This window comes from Mustelus asterias, chromosome 14, assembly GCF_964213995.1.
Source record: "Mustelus asterias chromosome 14, sMusAst1.hap1.1, whole genome shotgun sequence".
NCBI classification, from domain to species: domain Eukaryota; kingdom Metazoa; phylum Chordata; class Chondrichthyes; order Carcharhiniformes; family Triakidae; genus Mustelus; species Mustelus asterias.
Genome location: NC_135814.1, coordinates 20,633,676 through 20,651,635, shown reverse-complemented (window position 1 = coordinate 20,651,635; position 17,960 = coordinate 20,633,676). Strand labels below are relative to the sequence as shown.

The window sequence follows — 17,960 nt, the reverse complement described above, 5'->3', positions numbered from 1 at the left end:
GATGGGGTTTGTGGATTATGGGGTGGGGACAGAAGTGTTTAGCTACAATGGTCTGACTATCATAATGTAGGGCAGAGCTGGCAGGTCTTTACCCACCTGGCAATTTTGTGCATTTGTGTGTGGTGTGTTCCTTTAAAAATAAAACAGTTTATTTGGCCAGTCACACCCAACAATTCCCTGGCTCTCATCAATTTTAGAAATTATGACTGAGCAGATTAAGTGAAGCTTACAAGCAAGAAAAGGCAAGATAAATTGAGTAGTACCGACAAGATGCTGTCAAGTGTTAAGCTCCGAGTTGGATTGTGGGAAGGAAGGCTAAAAGAGTTTTTGATCATAGCTGTAAATCCATTTTCCCTCTTGAGGTGCAGTTCATATTTTCCAATAGATTCATATTGATACCGATATTAATATATGTTACTTACTTTCTCGAGTAGCTGTTCTCGTTCCTCCTCTACTGCTTCGTTCCATAAAGTCATATCATTAATACTTCTTTGGGTCACAGTAAGTACAGTAAATCCAGCAACTGGAGCCTCAGGAAACATAGATTGAAAATCTGAGGAACAACATGAAGGCCAAATCAAATCTCTGGCTTCAATCGCACACCATTATAAGTATCCTCACTGTATTGTTGAATATGTTTAAATCACGGGTAGATAGTTTTCTGATCGATAAGGGAATTAGGGGTTATGGGGAGCAGGCGGGTAAGTGGAACTGATTCGCTTCAGATCAGCCATGATCTTGTTGAATGGCGGGGCAGGCTCGAAGGGCCAGATGGCCTACTCCTGCTTCTATTTCTTATGTTCTTATGTTCTTATGTATTCACACCAGACTGAGCTTTCAGTGTTGACACTACATTGGTCGGCTGATGATGATGAGCTGAGTGAACCTGAAACATGATCTACTAGTGGCAAGAGAAAATAATTTCCTCCTTCCACAGCCAATAAGTTAGAAGCATTCCAATTGCTGTACTTTCTGGATCATTGAACAAACATTAAGATATCGCAAAAACAATTGTTAAGTTGCATGATTGGAAGAAGTTTATTAGTGTCACAGGTAGGCACACATTCATATTGCAATGAAGTTACTGTGAAAATCCCCTAGTCGTCATACTCCGGCGCCTGTTCGGGTACACTGAGGGAGAATTTAGCATGGCGAATGCACCTAACCCGCACAGCTTTGGACAATGGGAGGAAACCAAAGCACCCGGAGGAAACTCACGCAGACACGGCGAGAATGTGCAGTCTCCGCGCAGACAGTGACCCAAGTCGGCAGTTGAACCCAGGTTCGTGGCACTGTGAGGCAGCAGTGCTAACCACTGTGTCACCGTGCTGCCCTACTTAGTAGTTAATGAATAGGAAAGCATCTGTGACATAGGGTGGAATTTTACCAGCATGTCCACCTGAGGCCAACGGAGAATGCTGTTCTCCGAGCCTCGCCTGCCCCCGGAATCGGGGCGGGCGTGCCGGTAAAATTCTGGCCCCAGAGTCTGAACATAGTCTTTGTTTTACTTCTCTAATAAAGAAAATAGAGGAGTAAGACACAAGATAAAGAGACAAGATGCAAAGAGGTATCCTGAAAAGGGATTGATAATTAAACAAACACAGGGTCCCCACGGGGTTGGTAATTAAGCAACCCACGGGGTTTGGAAGCTCTCTTCCAAAACTTGGAACAGTGTGATGCTCATCTACACACATGGTATTTCTGCGCAAGGATAATTTAATTACAAGGATGCATTTACCAACTATCATAAAACAAATTCCATTTAAAGAAACAAAAAAAATACAAGAGACCTTTTCGTAGAAGTTCTGGGCAGGTTTCTATTGCACATTCCACCTTCGCATTCTCAAAGTAATTTTCTGCAGTAGTGACTTCTTGTGGTTGAGGTTCAGCTTCATTTCCCTGAAATAAATAGAAGAAACAAAGCATTATTCTCCTGGAAAATATTGATGACAGGTCATTACAATGGGTCTAATTGTCATTCTTCTCCAACAACATAAACTGAACAGCAGTCGCACAATAGCATGACAACAGGCCAGAATTTTCCAGCCCTGCCAAAATCAATGGAAATTTGAATGGCTACCTGTATCCGCTGTGAGGCAACCCACTGCAAGAGAGCCATAAAATTCCAGCCTCTGATCAAAAGGATTAGCAAGGCAATGGAAGTCACTAAGTGAACTAAATTTCCATTAAAAACCACACCCACACAGCAGCAGAGTCATAGAGACATACATCATAGAAACAGGCTCTTTGGCCCACCGTGACTATGCCGACCATCAAATTACAATCTACTAATCCCATTTACCAGCATTTGGACCATTGCCTATTGTGCCTTGGTGACTTAAATGCTGCAAGAACACTTGCCTCCACCACCCTCAGGCAGCGTGTTCCATATTTTCACCACCTACTGGGTGAAAAGAATTTTCCTCAGGTCTCCTCTAAGCTACGTACTCCATAAAGCTATGCCCTCTGGTCTTGGACATCTCTGCCATGGGAAAAATATTCTTACAATCTACCCTATCTATGCCTCTCATAATTTTGTATAATTTATCAGATCCCCCTCAACCTCCTCAGTTCCAGGGAAAAGAAACACAGCTTTTCTAGTCTTTCATCATAGCTGAAATGTTCCATCCCAGGCAACATCCTGATGAATCTCCACTGTCCCCTCTCCAGTGCAATCACACTCTTCCAATAGTGTCATTTGCATACACAATATTCCATCTGTGGCCTAACCAATGTTTTATAAAGTTGTACCAAGATCCCGCTGCTCCTACATTCTCCCGAGTAATGAAGTCAAGCATTCCGTATGCGTTCTTCATGATCCTATCTAACTGTGCTGCCACCTTCAGGGATCTATGGACTTGTACCTCAAGGTCCCTTTGTTCAATACTCCCCTAGGAATCTAGCTCTCATTGTGTATCTCCTACCCTTATTAGATCTCCCAAAATGCATCACCTCACACTTAGCTGCGTAAAACTGCATTTGCCATTGCTCTGCCCAATATACCAGCTGATCAAAATCAGTCTGTAGCCTGAGGTTATCCTCCTATCAACAACACTACCAATTAATTATTATTGTGCAAACTAGCTTTATTCTTCACAGGTTTGGAAAGTAAACATTTTTACCCTCCCCTATAATAAATTTGAAGACATCCATTTGCAGCAACATTATTAGAGACATGAGGTTATGTCAGTGATCACAATGGGTGGAATGTTGTGGAAGCGACAGGGGTTTTGGCCGCTGGGAAGACAGTTAGCGAGAGCCCTATGCCACCTCCTGCCTGCTGCACCCTAACCGCCCAGTGAAGGAACAGCAATATAGCTTCAAGTCAGGATGGCTTGGAGGGTGGTGTTCCCATGTATCTGGTGCCCTTGTCTTTCAAGATGGTAGAGGTCACAGGTTTGGAAGGAGTCCTGGTGAGTTGCTGCAGCGCAACAGGTACTGATGCACATTGTTGCCACTGTGCATTAGTGTTAGAGTCAATGATGAAAGTGGTGGATGTGGTGCTAATCAAGCAGGCTGCTTTGTCCTGGATGGTGTCGACCTTCTTGAGTATTATTGGAGCTGCATCATCCAGGCAAGTGAGAGTATTCCAGCACACCTAACTTCTGCCTTGTAGATGGTGGGCTGACTTTGCCGAGTCAGGAGGTGATTATTCGTTGCACAATTCCCAGCCTTTGACTTGTTATTGTAGCCACAGTATTCATGTGGCTAGACCGTTTGGACTCTGTTTTTCTGCTCCTCTCTTTTTCCTTAATTTAACTGGGACCTCTCCCTGTCCCCCTCCCTTGTCCCTTAACTGATATACTTGCTGGCTGGCTGACTGACAAAAGTTAATGTTCCAGAAGTGCTGTTCACTGACTCTTGAGCTAATCTGGTGACCTACCACAACACTCCAGAGGACCCCGCCCTTGTTACTAGGCAGAAGCAAATGTAACAGGAGAACATCCTGTAGCTTAAATATCACAAACTCCACAGACTACAAGCTTATATAGCACACAGAGGCACAGAATGAATGGATTTCATTGCAATCTCCTCACCTGCCTGATTGCCCATCAAAGCCCCACCTCGCCCCGACCCTGACCAGTGACCAACTCTAAAGATTTGCCTGGCCGAAGGGGTGTGACCATCTCCTGGTACAAAGTGTCCAGGTAACTTACCCCTCCCTGATGCATCAGTGCTTGCAGCTTGGCCTCCAGATCAATAACTTTGAGCTGAAACTCCTCAAGCGATTGACACTTAGTGCAGATGTGTTTGCCCTGGGTCACACTGGTGTCCAGGAACTCCCACATTCAAAACACATCACCTGCCTTGTCACCGTTATTACGTCAAAATTAATTTATTCCTTTTTAATTAATTAATGAACACTATTATCCCCAAAAGTTTTATTACTATTACAGCAGAACCTTATTACTAATAAAACCTTAATGTTACCAACAATTTGTACCAGCTCTTCAAAGATAAACGAGGACAGTCCACACACTGAGCCCCATGATTGGCACTGGCTCTGCTCTCAGTCTCACGCCCGTCTGCACTCTTTTAAGCCTCCAGTTTCACTCCAGGCCTTGATGCACAAAGTCAGAGACTGCTTCACTATCCGAGGGTGGCACTGAACATTGGGCACTCATCATCGAACATTCTGACTTCTGATCTTATGATGGAGCGAAAGTCATTGATGAAAGAGCTGAAGCTGGTTCAGCCTAGGACACTACCCTGAGGAACTCTTGTAGCGATGTCCTGGGACTGAGATGAATGACCTCAACAAGCACAAACATCTTCCTTCATGCTGGGCATGACTCCAACCAGAGGAGAGTTTTCCCCTGATTCCCATTGACCTCAGTTTTGCTAGAGCTTCTCGATGCCACGCTCAGTCAAGTACTTCTATTATAACATTTTATATTACAACGCCTTCAAGCTTTTGGTGTGATATGCCATTATGGTATAATGGGAACACTTTTGCACCCCATCAGTGAAATGAGATGCCAATTAACCAGCAATATTTGACAGATGGCAGCAAAATGATAGCAGAGACCAAAACAAATGGGATGAGATCTAGGATCAAAAACATGTCTCACGAAATGTTGGTCACCAGTTTCAGAAACAAAATGGAACTGGCTGATATTGCTTGATATAACTGGAGTTTAGAATCACATGTTCCATTGAGAGTTAGTACGAAATATAAAGCATAAACAGCGAGAAAATTTCACACTATTAGGCAAGGACAGCTTCTTCCCTTCATTATCATACTTTTGAATGGTCCTAGCATACATTAAGCTGATACTTCTCTTCATTCTATCTGTAACTGCAGCACTATATTCTGCACTCTGCCCTTTCCTTCTCCTGACATACTCTATGAACGGTATGTTTTGTCTGTACAGCGCACAAGAAACAATACTTTTCACTGTATCCCAATACATGTGACAATAATAAATCAAATTAACTCAAATCACAGGAGGTTGAAAATTTGATACGAGAAGCCCATAATTTAATTATCAAAAATGGTGCTGTCTTGCCTGAAATTCGTTGACAAATTGTGCAAGAACGAACTCGTGCTTCTCACTGGTTAATGGCTCAGTTAGCACATCTGGAAGTATTCTGTGTGTTGAGATTCTCTTCTGATTAGCAATACCATTAATATGGGTATCAAACCCTATGTTACCCGGCAGCTGAAACCGCTGGTCTTGAGGTCCAAACGGCCCCATCTTTTCATCGGGCCATATAGTCTGTAAACCTGGTAATTAAACACAGTATTTTATTTAACTTGGCACAATAATATTCAACATATACATGACAGTGCGAGAGAGTAGAAACAAAACCATCACAAATACTCATTATGAAAAAACTTTCAGGGAGCTATTTTTCAAAATACATGAATGCTTATTTGCAGATGTATTTTCTCTGTTGGTACTACATCACTGCTTTTAAAGTAAGTTGGAAAGCAGAGTGTGAAGTGATTTTCGATTGTAGAGTGCTATGCTTCCTTAGTGATTGAATGAAATGGATTTTTATTAAGTAAATAAGCAATTTAAACTCACTGGTCTGTATCATGTACTTATGATGTGGAGATGCTGGCGTTGGACTGGGGTAAGCTTCATGTACTTATAGGCAGGACATTTCCTACTAAAAATGAATGCAGGTTGTACAAATGGTGTTGCTGCAGTGCCTGTTGTAATTCAGCAATTTCCAGCAACATGTATCTGCTATCAACTCAGTAAAAATGTAAAGTATTGGCCTGAATCTATCTGGGATGCTGCATGTTAATCTGGTCACATGGTTATTGGAAGAATATTAATGGGTTTGAAACAGGCTGGTTGGACAACGTGATCGGCGCAGGCTTGGTTGGTCGAAGGGTCTGTTCCTGTGCTGTACTGTTCTCTGAAACAGCAGTTAAATTTCTTAACTTGAATTGAAATTGATGAGGTGAATTAAAGCATTCGGCATGTTTTCTTCGGCAAGAAAAAGACACCAAAACGATGGCTGGAATTTCCGGCCATTCATGCAACCGCTGCCGCTGCGAGGGAGGACGGAGAATTTGGCGCTCAGCCAAATCTCTGCTCGCTGCAGAGGGGCCAGAAAATCCCGCTGGTGCGAACAACCAAAAAATTCCGCCCCCAACCATTGAAGTTTAAGATTGTGATGGGAATTCTCAAAAATTAAATGGAGCAAACGGTTCACCATGATGAAGGGTTTTAAACAAAAGGAAACTAATTAAAAATCAGGAGGTTAGGAGGAAGAGAGGCCAGGGAGAACTTTGGCACCTGAAGGAAATAGAATAACTCAGTAGCTACAAGTGAAGTCCACTGGAGACATTTCATCATGCAAAGAGTGGAGAACTCACTGAAGACAAATTAAATCAGTTCAATAGATATCTCGATACATTTCTAGAGAGGGAAGGAATTATGCTTTATGATGAAGAGGGCAGCTGCCAATCTCCAAAAAAAAAGTACTAATGGACTTCTCCGATCCTACACGTTAACTATTCTTCCAAATATTTTTAAAAACTGGATCACGCTTCCTTCAACATTCTCACCTCCGTTAAGTTCAGTTCTATTTGTGTCCTCCTAACTTAGAACAGAAAGGCACAAAAGCATGATGTGCAGGCACAGCTTGCTCAGTGATATGGATATTTGTACTTAAATGCTAATTCAAAAACACCTATCAGTGGTTTTCCAAATAAGTTCCATCCACCCTAATGTATTAACACAAATGCTAACAGTGAGGAAAATTATAGCTACCTTGATCAGGTGGCATAACTGCAACATAAGGCTCGTCAGAACCTGAGGAGCCTGCTGTGGAAAATGTTCTAAATGTTGCAATCCTTCTAACGATCGCATGAACCCCTGGCAGGTAGGTCACCAGCCTGACCTTGGTGCAGAGCGTCTATTTGAGTGGAACACAAAATTAAAAGGAAGATAAAATTTTAATTTTCAGAGTACAAACTATTGGTATACGAACTATTTGTTGCAGTACAAACATAGCTAACACATAGAACATAGAACATAGAACATTACAGCGCAGAACAGGCCCTTCGGCCCACGATGTTGCACCGACCAGTTAAAAAAAAAAACTGTGACCCTCCAACCTAAACCAATTTCTTTTCGTCCATGAACCTATCTACGGATCTCTTAAACGCCCCCAAACTAGGCGCATTTACTACTGATGCTGGCAGGGCATTCCAATCCCTCACCACCCTCTGGGTAAAGAACCTACCCCTGACATCGGTTCTATAACTACCCCCCCTCAATTTAAAGCCATGCCCCCTCGTGCTGGATTTCTCCATCAGAGGAAAAAGGCTATCACTATCCACCCTATCTAAACCTCTAATCATCTTATATGTTTCAATAAGATCCCCTCTTAGCCGCCGCCTTTCCAGCGAAAACAATCCCAAATCCCTCAGCCTCTCCTCATAGGATCTCCCCTCCATACCAGGCAACATCCTGGTAAACCTCCTCTGCACCCTCTCCAAAGCCTCCACATCCTTCCTGTAATGTGGGGACCAGAACTGCACACAGTACTCCAAGTGCGGCCGCACCAGAGTTGTGTACAGTTGCAACATAACGCTACGACTCCTAAATTCAATCCCCCTACCAATAAACGCCAAGACACCATAAGCCTTCTTAACAACCTTATCTACTTGATTCCCAACTTTCAGGGATCTATGCACACATACACCTAGATCCCTCTGCTCCTCCACACTATTCAAAGTCCTCCCGTTAGCCCTATACTCAACACATCTGTTATTCCTACCAAAGTGAATTACCTCACACTTCTCCGCATTAAACTCCATCCGCCACCTCTCGGCCCAACTTTGCAACCTGTCTAAGTCTTCCTGCAAACTACGACACCCTTCCTCACTGTCTACCACACCACCGACTTTGGTGTCATCAGCAAATTTGCTAATCCACCCAACTATACCCTCATCCAGATCATTAATAAATATTACAAACAGCAGTGGCCCCAAAACAGATCCCTGAGGTACACCACTTGTAACCGCACTCCATGATGAATATTTACTATCAACCACCACCCTCTGTTTCCTATCCGCTAGCCAATTCCTGATCCAATTTCCTAGATCACCCCCAATCCCATACATCTGCATTTTCTGCAGAAGCCTACCATGGTGAACCTTATCAAACGCCTTACTAAAATCCATATATACCACGTCCACTGCCTTGCCCCCATCCACCTCCTTGGTCACTTTCTCAAAAAACTCAATAAGGTTAGTAAGGCACGACCTACCTGCCACAAAACCATGCTGACTATCACCTATCAATTCATTACTCTCCAAATAACTATAAATCCTATCCCTTATAATTTTTTCCAACATCTTGCCGACAACAGAAGTGAGACTCACCGGTCTATAATTCCCGGGGAAGTCTCTGTTCCCCTTCTTAAACAATGGGACAACATTCGCTAACCTCCAATCTTCTGGTACTATACCAGAGGCCAACGACGACCTGAAGATCAGAGCCAGAGGCTCTGCAATCACTTCTCTTGCCTCCCAGAGAATCCTTGGATAAATCCCATCCGGACCAGGGGATTTATCTATTTTCAGACCCTCCAGAATATCCTGCACATCCTCCTTATCAACTGTAATACTGTCTATTCTACTCCCTTGCAACCCAGTGTCCTCCTCAGCTATATTCATGTCCCCTTGCGTGAACACCGAAGAGAAATATTGGTTCAATGCTTCACCAATCTCCTCCGGTTCCACACATAACTTCCCTCTGCCATCTATAACTGGCCCTAAACTTGCCCTAACCAACCTTCTGTTCTTGACATACCTATAGAACGCCTTAGGATTCTCTTTAACCCTATCCGCCAAAGTCTTCTCATGTCCCCTTTTAGCCCTTCTAAGCTCGCTCTTCAACTCCCTCTTAGCCAATCTAAAGCTTTCTAGTGCACTACCCGAGTGCTCACGTCTCATCCGAACATAAGCCTCCTTTTTCTTTTTAACCAACAAAGAAACTTTTTTGGTGCACCACGGTTCCCTAGCCCTACCAATTCCTCCTTGCCTGACAGGGACATACCTATCACAGACTCGCAGTAGCTGCTCCTTGAAAAAACTCCACATGTCGGACGTTCCCAGTCCCTGTAATCTCCTAGTCCAACCTATGTTTCCTAATTCTCTCCTAATAGCCTCATAATTACCCTTCCCCCAGCTAAAACCACTGGCCCGAGGTTCATGCCTATCCCTTTCCATCACTAAGGTGAACGTAACCGAATTGTGGTCACTATCACCAAAATGCACACCAACTTCCAAGTCTAGCACCTGGTCTGGCTCATTTCCCAGCACCAGATCCAATATAGCCTCACCTCTAGTTGGCCTGTCTACATACTGAGTCAAAAAACCTTCCTGCACGCTTTGAACAAAAACTGACCCCTCTAACGAGCTAGAGCTATAACAATTCCAGTCAATATTAGTCAAGTTAAAATCCCCCATAACAATTGCCCTATTACTTTCACTCCTAAGCAGGATTGACTCCGCAATCCTTTCCTCAACCTCTCTAGAACTTTTAGGAGGTCTATAAAAGACTCCCAACAGGGTGACCTCTCCTCTCCTATTTCTAATCTCCGCCCATACTACCTCAACAGATAAGTCCTCATCAAACCTCCTCTCTGACACTGTGATACAATCTCTGACCAATAATGCTACCCCTCCCCCTCTTCTACCTCCTTCCCTACTTCGACTAAAACATTTGAACCCCGGGACCTGCAGCATCCATTCCTGCCCCTGCTCTATCCATGTCTCTGAAATAGCCACAACATCGAAGTCCCAGGTACTGATCCACGCTGCAAGTTCACCCACTTTATTGCGAATACTCCTGGCATTGAAGTATACACATTTCAAACCCTGCTCCACCCCACCTCTGCAATGCCGTGCATTGCAGTCCCCATCCATGCATCCCTCACTTTCAGCCCCACTACTCAGGATCCCTCCCCCCCCCCGAATCAGTTTAAACCTCCCTGCATGGCCTTAGCAAATTTACCCCCCAGGATATTGGTCCCCTTCTGAATTAACCTACAGAAGACGTTGTTTCCACTTATATTACTAGAAGGGAAAAGTGTTAATTATAGCTTGTGGGTACTTTCTTGCTGCATATGGGCACAGACTGCTTCAGTATTCGAGGAATCGTGAATGGTGCTGAACATTGCGCACTCTCACCTCACCTCTTGAGTTCAGCTTTTTTTATCCATATTGGGACCAAACCATAGAACCTGCACAGTGTAGGAGGCCATTCGGCCCCATCGGGTCTGCACCAATTCTCCGTAAGAGCATTTTTACACAGGCCCACCCACCCTATCCCCTCAACCTCACGCATTTATCATGCCTAATCCACTTAACCTACACATTTTGGGCTGCACGGTGGCATAGTGGTTAGCACTGCTGCCTCACCACACCAGGGACCAAGGTTCGATTCTGGCCTTGGGTCACTGTCTGTGTGGAGTTTGCACATTCTCCCTGTGTCTGCGTGGGTTTCCTCCGGGCACTCCGGTTCCCTCCCACAGTCCAAAGATTAGGTTGATTGGCCATGCTAAATTGTCCCTAGTGTCAGGGAATTTGCAGGTTAAATATGTGGGGTTACTGGAATAGGGCCTGGGTGGGATTGTGGTCGGTGCAGACTCAATGGGCCAAATGGCCTCCTACTGCACTGTAGGGATTCTATGATCTTTGGACTGTGGGAGGAAACTGGAGCACCAGGAGGAAACCCCCGTGCAAACTCCACACAGACAGTCACCCAAGGCTGGAATTGAACCCAGGTCCCTGGCGCTGTGAGGCAGCAGTGCTAACCACTGTGCCACCGTGCCGCCCTGCTTATATTATTGGTTCCGACATGGACAAAGGCAACTGGTTTCAGGTTTGTTTTCAGTGTGAGAAGCTGTCTTTTAATCAATAAGTGATTATTGATTAAGTTCAGTTCTATTTGTGTCCTCCTAACTTAGAACAGAAAGGCACAAAAGCATAATGTGCCCTCCCCAGCATTGTAACTCCACAATTTATTCATATACTCTTCAGTCCTGAAGAACCAACATAAGACAAAGAATTGATTTAAAGCTTACCTTGGCCATTCTGCTTGGCTTCTGCACCAACCACCTGTCCTGCAGAACAGAAATCAAAATGATTACCAGAAATTCAATTATTTTAAGAATTCCACAATTAACTTTGACAACATTAACCACCGTGGCATGGCGGCAAGAAAGAAGAAACCAGAGCACCCGGAGGAAACCCACGCAGATACGAGGAGAACATGCAAACTCCACACAGACAGTCACTCAAGGCCGGAATTGAACCATATGATGCCAGGGAGGATTATTAATCAATTCAGTAACTGTTTTTTTCATAAAGAATATCAGTCTGAAGGGACAAACAATCCCACTTGACAAAATATAGAGGTACATATTGAAAAGTAAATTGTAGAAACTCTCGTTATTCAAATTTATCATACCCTTTAGAACAATTCAAATTGGGTCTTCCCATCCCAGCATCCTTTTTACGCTCAAAATTAATTAAGAATTATAAAAACAACATCCTGGGAGGTAAGGGAAAGTAAAGTTTATTGTTTTGTCACAAGTTGGCTTACATTCACACTGCAATGAAGTTACTGTGAAAATCCCCTAGTCGCCACACTCCGGCACCTGTTCTGGTACACTGAGGGAGAATTTAGTATGGCCAATGCACCCAACCTGCACATCTTTGGACTGTGGGAGGAAACCGGAGCATCCGGAGGAAACCCACACACTCACAGGGAGAACGTGCAAACCCCACACAGACAGTGACCCAAGCCGGGAACCGAATCCGGGTTCCTGGCACTGTGAGGCAGCAATGCTAACCACCAATAAGAGAAAAGACAAATTATCAATTTGCCAGCTACCCTTTTCCCCAACCAACAGAACAACTGCCATCTCCTGCCCCATTCAGAGGAACAGGAAAATCCTGGTGGCATAGTTCCTTAGATCACCAGAAGATCATGGGTTTCAAAGCCACTAATGTTGATGATAGCAATCCAAAAGCAAATGCTTTGTTCAAATCGTCCAAGTTAACAAGTCCTACTCTTCATTTCAAATTCAAAAGCGATTTCATCATGATTACTTTTCAAAAAGTCACTTATTAACAAAACTCATACAGATCTTAACGCCAACATTCCAAGCGTGCCCGAGTGCTTGTTTACAGCAGTGGGTGACTCTGAATCTCAATTTCTAATTATATTACATTCAGTGCAGCATTAATATAACAACATTCTCCAATTGTAGATCTGGTCCTGAACAAATTATATCCTTCACTCAGCCCTTCAGCACTGGCTTCAAAAACAGCTGACAAAGAAAATCAAACTGGAGTTGGCTGATCCACAATGTAGGACAAGGTTAATGTAATCACTGGTTACACAACATTCAGGGTGAGAGTTCCAGGGGAGTTTGGAGGTGGTGGGAGGAGGGGAGCAACTACCTTTGGGGACTGGAACCTGTCAAAATGAACGCATCAGCCCGACTGGTTTGATATCTACTCCCTAGATTTTCTCACTGTTGACAAGTGCAAGATGACAACCTTCAAGTGGTCCATTCTGCTAAGTTACAAATCATGATTCATATCATCAAACACTTCATATCATTGATCAATGACCCTGGTCTTCACAGCAACAACTCAAGCCTCCATTGCAGCCGATAGAGCTTTGACAAAGGGTCATCTGGACTCGAAATGTCAGCTCTTTTCTCTCCTTACAGATGCTGCCAGACCTGCTGAGATTTTCCAGCATTTCCTCTTTCGGTTGCAGCCGATAGCCTGGATCAAGGATCTTCCAACTCAAGATGACGGCAAATATCTCAGCAACATGCTGAAGACACATAACATTGATGCCCTCACACTCAAATAAATCCACATGTCCATTTGACCAACAGGCCAGCTGTTAATATATCCATGGAACCAATCTTACGGCTAACCGCTACCATCCAGAACACCACCAAAGATATTGAAGAAACAGTCACCTACAGCACTGCCATCAATATAGGGGAGCACATTAGTCGCATGTCCAAAACCCTTAATTTTAAATGGCTGAAGCTTGTGCTTCCAGAGGATCAATGCTAGCCCAATACATTGGCATTTTGTCAGCCACCACACTATATGGAGCTACGAAGCAAATGAAACCAGTAGCAAAGACCTCGCAGACTGGATCTCAGTGCAAGATCTGAAACTGGTCTTCAATCCCAAACAGCAAGTAACTTTCCAATCTGCACAATGACAGAGACTACAACACGGACCTCACCTTCATTTCCAAGGATCAAAGTAGGAGCACATTTCATGCAGTCAGCAAAATAATTCCTAATTTCTCCAACAGCCAACATCACCCCATCATCAACCAGGCTGGCATTGAAATCCCAGTGACTCTACTGAAAGAAGTCTCACCCAGGAAAAGTTGAGGAGGTGGTGACCTGTGTTACAGCGACACAGCAATGTGATCATTTGTTTGATCTGCCTCCTCACCCTTGCTGCCAAGCAGATAATGCCTCAGGGTTTCCAGGAAGAATGGGCAAAGGTAACGCAATACCTGCTCCTACAGCACAACCAGTCAGATTGCACTCAGATTGTGAAGAGATCATTTGGCAATAACACCAGGTGAGAGATCCAGCATTGTCTTCACCAAGAAATTATCTCAATTCCTCTGCAGGACCCCAGTGCCATTAGCTCACATAAAAAGGAAGGAGGTGTTAGCCCCAATGAAGAAAGGGCATCGCCCCAGCATTTCTTCATCCTCTCAGCTGCAAAACTGTACACCAATGCCACGGAATCTAGATGCATCCCGAAAATATCCAGTGGTCATTGTCATGCTCAAATCTGGCAAGCTGATCAACATCCTGGAAGCTATAGATTTATCACTCCTTATACCAACTCTGAATCAGCACTCTTGTTGAGTTGGTCATCCCAAAAAAGGCAAGCAGGACTCTCATTACAGTTTCTGTGATCAAGCTTTGACCCTTGCAATGCAATGCACACAGAGTGGATTCTGGAAGAAATCAAGATTGTCTCAGCTTGCCATGCTTACGACATGGTCTAAATTAAAGAGCCGATGCTGAAGCTCACCGGGATCGCCCCGTCTCAAATTTCGGAATCTGTTTAGGATGGTGCCGAACAACAGGTGACATAGCTTCCATTTGGCCAAAGTTACCTCGTCCTGGTTACTCAGCCACAGACTGCCGCAAGCTTCAATACTGGTGCCAACGTTTCTTCAACGTTGACAGCAAGACGGCAGAAGTTGGGTCTGTACTCCTTAAAGAGGAGAAGATTTGGTAGAGGTGTTTAAAATCATGCAGGGACTGGACAGCGTAAATGAGGAGAAACTGTTCCCACTGGCAGAAAGGTTGAGAACCAGTGGACACCAATTTGAGGTAATTGGCAAAAGAACCTGAGGTAACTTGAAGGAAAATCTTTTACCGTGGCAAATGATTAGGACTGGAATGCCCGACCTGAGTGTGTGATGGAGAAAGATTCATTCGTGGACTCTGAAATAGAATTGGATGATTATCTGAAGAGAATAGATTTGCAGAGCGACGGGAAAAAGTGGGGAAGTGGGTTTGTTAAACTAGCTGAAACAAAGACAAAGGTCAACCTGGTCCAGAAACTGGGGAGCATCAGCATCAATGCTTTGGACATCAGTGATGAGCCTGGTGTACTGTGTAGCCACTGTGTCACTGTGTACTGTATCACACTATCTATAACCCTTACGACTTGCCTGGGCTTGCAAAATCTCACTAACTGTCCTGGCTGGAGACAATTCACACTTTTTTAACCTGTGCTTAACCCTCTCTCCACTCGCATTTTCTGCACCTGTAAAGACTTGATTACCTGTTAAGACTCGCATTCCAAACATTATCTTGTAATTGAGTTTGGGTCTATATATGCCCTGTTTGTGAGCCGAACTCTTCACTCACCTGATGAAGGGGTAACGCTCTGAAAACATCATGTTTCTAATTCAAATCTCCAGCATCTGCAGTACTTTGCTTTGATTAAACTCTTACTAAGACTAGCTTTCAATTCCAGATCTTTTTGTGAATTAATTGCACTTAAGTTGCATAATAGGATTTGAATTCATGCCCCCAGAACATTAGCTTGTACCTCTGGATTACTGGCCCAGTGACATGACAACTCTTCTACCATCTCATCTGTTGCCAGGGAGATGGAGGGAGTCAATACCTTCAGAACAGAGGTTGGGGCAGTCACTGAAAACAATGGTTTCAGTAACAATGATCTCAATCTTCCCAATATATAACTGATGAAAATTATCGCTCTGGAAAAGTCAAGAGAGGCAGTGTTGGCGATGGAGGGTGAAGCAGAGCTGGGTCTTGTCAGCATACACATGAAGACACATGAAGAGGGTGAAGCAGAACCGGGATGAAGATCAATGTTGATGAGGGGCAGCATTTAGATGGGAAACAGTGAAGTGGGTGGACGGTGGTGGTGCAAGGATCGACTCACTACTCCTGAAGTAATAAACTGGATTAGGCACATAAATGTTAAATTATAATTGCTGCTTCACATCAGCCATTTTGATAGAGAGTCGACCAGATGAAGAACTGAAGAGACGAGAGTGTTGACCAATAGAGAGAATGTTGACCAGATGATGGGAGACAGTCCTATAGTTCCAGTTGCCCTATATGTCCAGCCTTCCTCATAAACCAAACCTGCCCCAGAAATCTAGCCTATCAAAGAAGTCCAACATATGCTAAAGATCCAGCCTGAACTAAAGAACCAATCTGCCCTACAGACCTAGCCTGCCCTATAGATCCAGCCTACTCCAAATCAAGCCCGTCCGATAGCTCCAGCACGTCCTATAGATCCAGCCCTCCCTAGACATCCAATTCTCCCCATAGAGCCTGTTGCCCGATAGATCCAGTCTTCCCTATGGATCATGTTGCCCTGTGGATCCAGCCTGCATGGACCTGGCTGACCTTTAAGACCTGGCTGGCTTTAGGGATTCGCATTCTAATCAGTATTTCGTAACTTGATTTTGTCTGTTCGCACTGTTTGAGAGCACATTTCCACTCCATCTGAAGAAGGAGCAGCGTTCCGAAGGCTTATGGTATTTGCTACCAAATAAACCTGTTGGACTTTAACCTGGTGTTGTGAGACTTCTTACTGGATCCAACCTGTCCCATGGCTCCAGCTTGCTCTGTGAATCCATCCTGCCCTGTGAATCCAGCCTGCTCTGTGAATCCAGCCTGCCCTGTGAATCCATCCTGCCCTGTGAATCCAGCCTGCTCTGTGAATCCAGCCTGCCCTGTGAATCCAGCCTGCCCTGTGGATCCAGCCTGCCCTATGGATCCAGCCTGCCCAGTGGATCCAGCCTGCCCTGTGAATCCAGCCTGCCCTGTGGATCCAGCCTGCCCTGTGGATCCAGCCTGCCCAGTGAATCCAGCCTGCCCTGTGGATCCAGCCTGCCCTGTGAATCCAGCCTGCCCTGTGAATCCAGCCTGCCCTGTGGATCCAGCTTGCTCTGTGGATCCAGCTTGCTCTGTGGATCCAGCCTGCACCATGGATCCAGCCTCCCTGTGAATCCAGCCTGCCCCATGGATCCAGCCTGCCCTGTGGATCCAGCCTGCCCTGTGGATCCAGCTTGCTCTCTGGATCCAGCCTGCCCTGTGGATCCAGCCTGCCCTGTGGATCCAGCCTGCTCTGTGAATCCAGCCTGCCCTGTGAATCCAGCCTGCCCTGTGGATCCAGCCTGCCCTATGGATCCAGCCTGCCCAGTGGATCCAGCCTGCCCTGTGAATCCAGCCTGCCCTGTGGATCCAGCCTGCCCTGTGGATCCAGCCTGCCCAGTGAATCCAGCCTGCCCTGTGGATCCAGCCTGCCCTGTGAATCCAGCCTGCCCTGTGAATCCAGCCTGCCCTGTGGATCCAGCTTGCTCTGTGGATCCAGCTTGCTCTGTGGATCCAGCCTGCACCATGGATCCAGCCTCCCTGTGAATCCAGCCTGCCCCATGGATCCAGCCTGCCCTGTGGATCCAGCCTGCCCTGTGGATCCAGCTTGCTCTCTGGATCCAGCCTGCCCTGTGGATCCAGCCTGCCCTGTGGATCCAGCTTGCTCTCTGGATCCAGCCTCCCTGTGGATCCAGCCTGCCCTGTGGATCCAGCCTGCCCTGTGAATCCAGCCTGCCCTGTGGATCCAGCCTGCCCTGGGCCTGCTGGTCCCTCTATCAGCGACACCTCTCTGCTGATGTTGAATGTTCTGACGATCCGCGGGCCGGAGACACAAGCTCGCAGCCTCGGGCTCACACTCACAGGCAGCTCCACCTTCCTGCTCCTCTCCCCGGATCCGCCGCCCCGCTCCTCTCCCCGGCTTCTCTTCCGCGGCACCTTGGCCTCCCCGGCTCACACCTCCACACACGTCATCACGCAGGCAGCCCACCCCCGTAACTATGGCGCCGTCTCCATAGCAACGGGGCCTACCCCGCCTCTTCACACCAATAATC

At 45.5% G+C, this 17,960-nt stretch overlaps 1 protein-coding gene across 2 annotated transcripts in view; it reads right to left on the bottom strand.

Annotated features, from left to right (window-relative positions):
• Positions 1-17,911, bottom strand: part of mmadhcb (metabolism of cobalamin associated Db) — a 34,894-nt gene extending 16,983 nt beyond the window's left edge. Inside the window, exons 1-6 of one of the 2 annotated variants that reach the window (XM_078227975.1) lie at positions 17,770-17,911; positions 11,560-11,598; positions 7,233-7,377; positions 5,511-5,728; positions 1,791-1,899; positions 423-553 (exon numbers count right to left, since the gene is read on the bottom strand). In XM_078227975.1, coding sequence (XP_078084101.1) covers positions 423-553; positions 1,791-1,899; positions 5,511-5,728; positions 7,233-7,377; positions 11,560-11,568 — 612 coding nt within the window. In that variant the 5' untranslated portion in view covers positions 11,569-11,598; positions 17,770-17,911. The remainder of the gene's footprint in view (positions 1-422; positions 554-1,790; positions 1,900-5,510; positions 5,729-7,232; positions 7,378-11,559; positions 11,599-17,769) is intronic. The other variant, XM_078227976.1, reaches the window with a different exon arrangement.
• Positions 17,912-17,960: the final 49 nt, after the last annotated feature.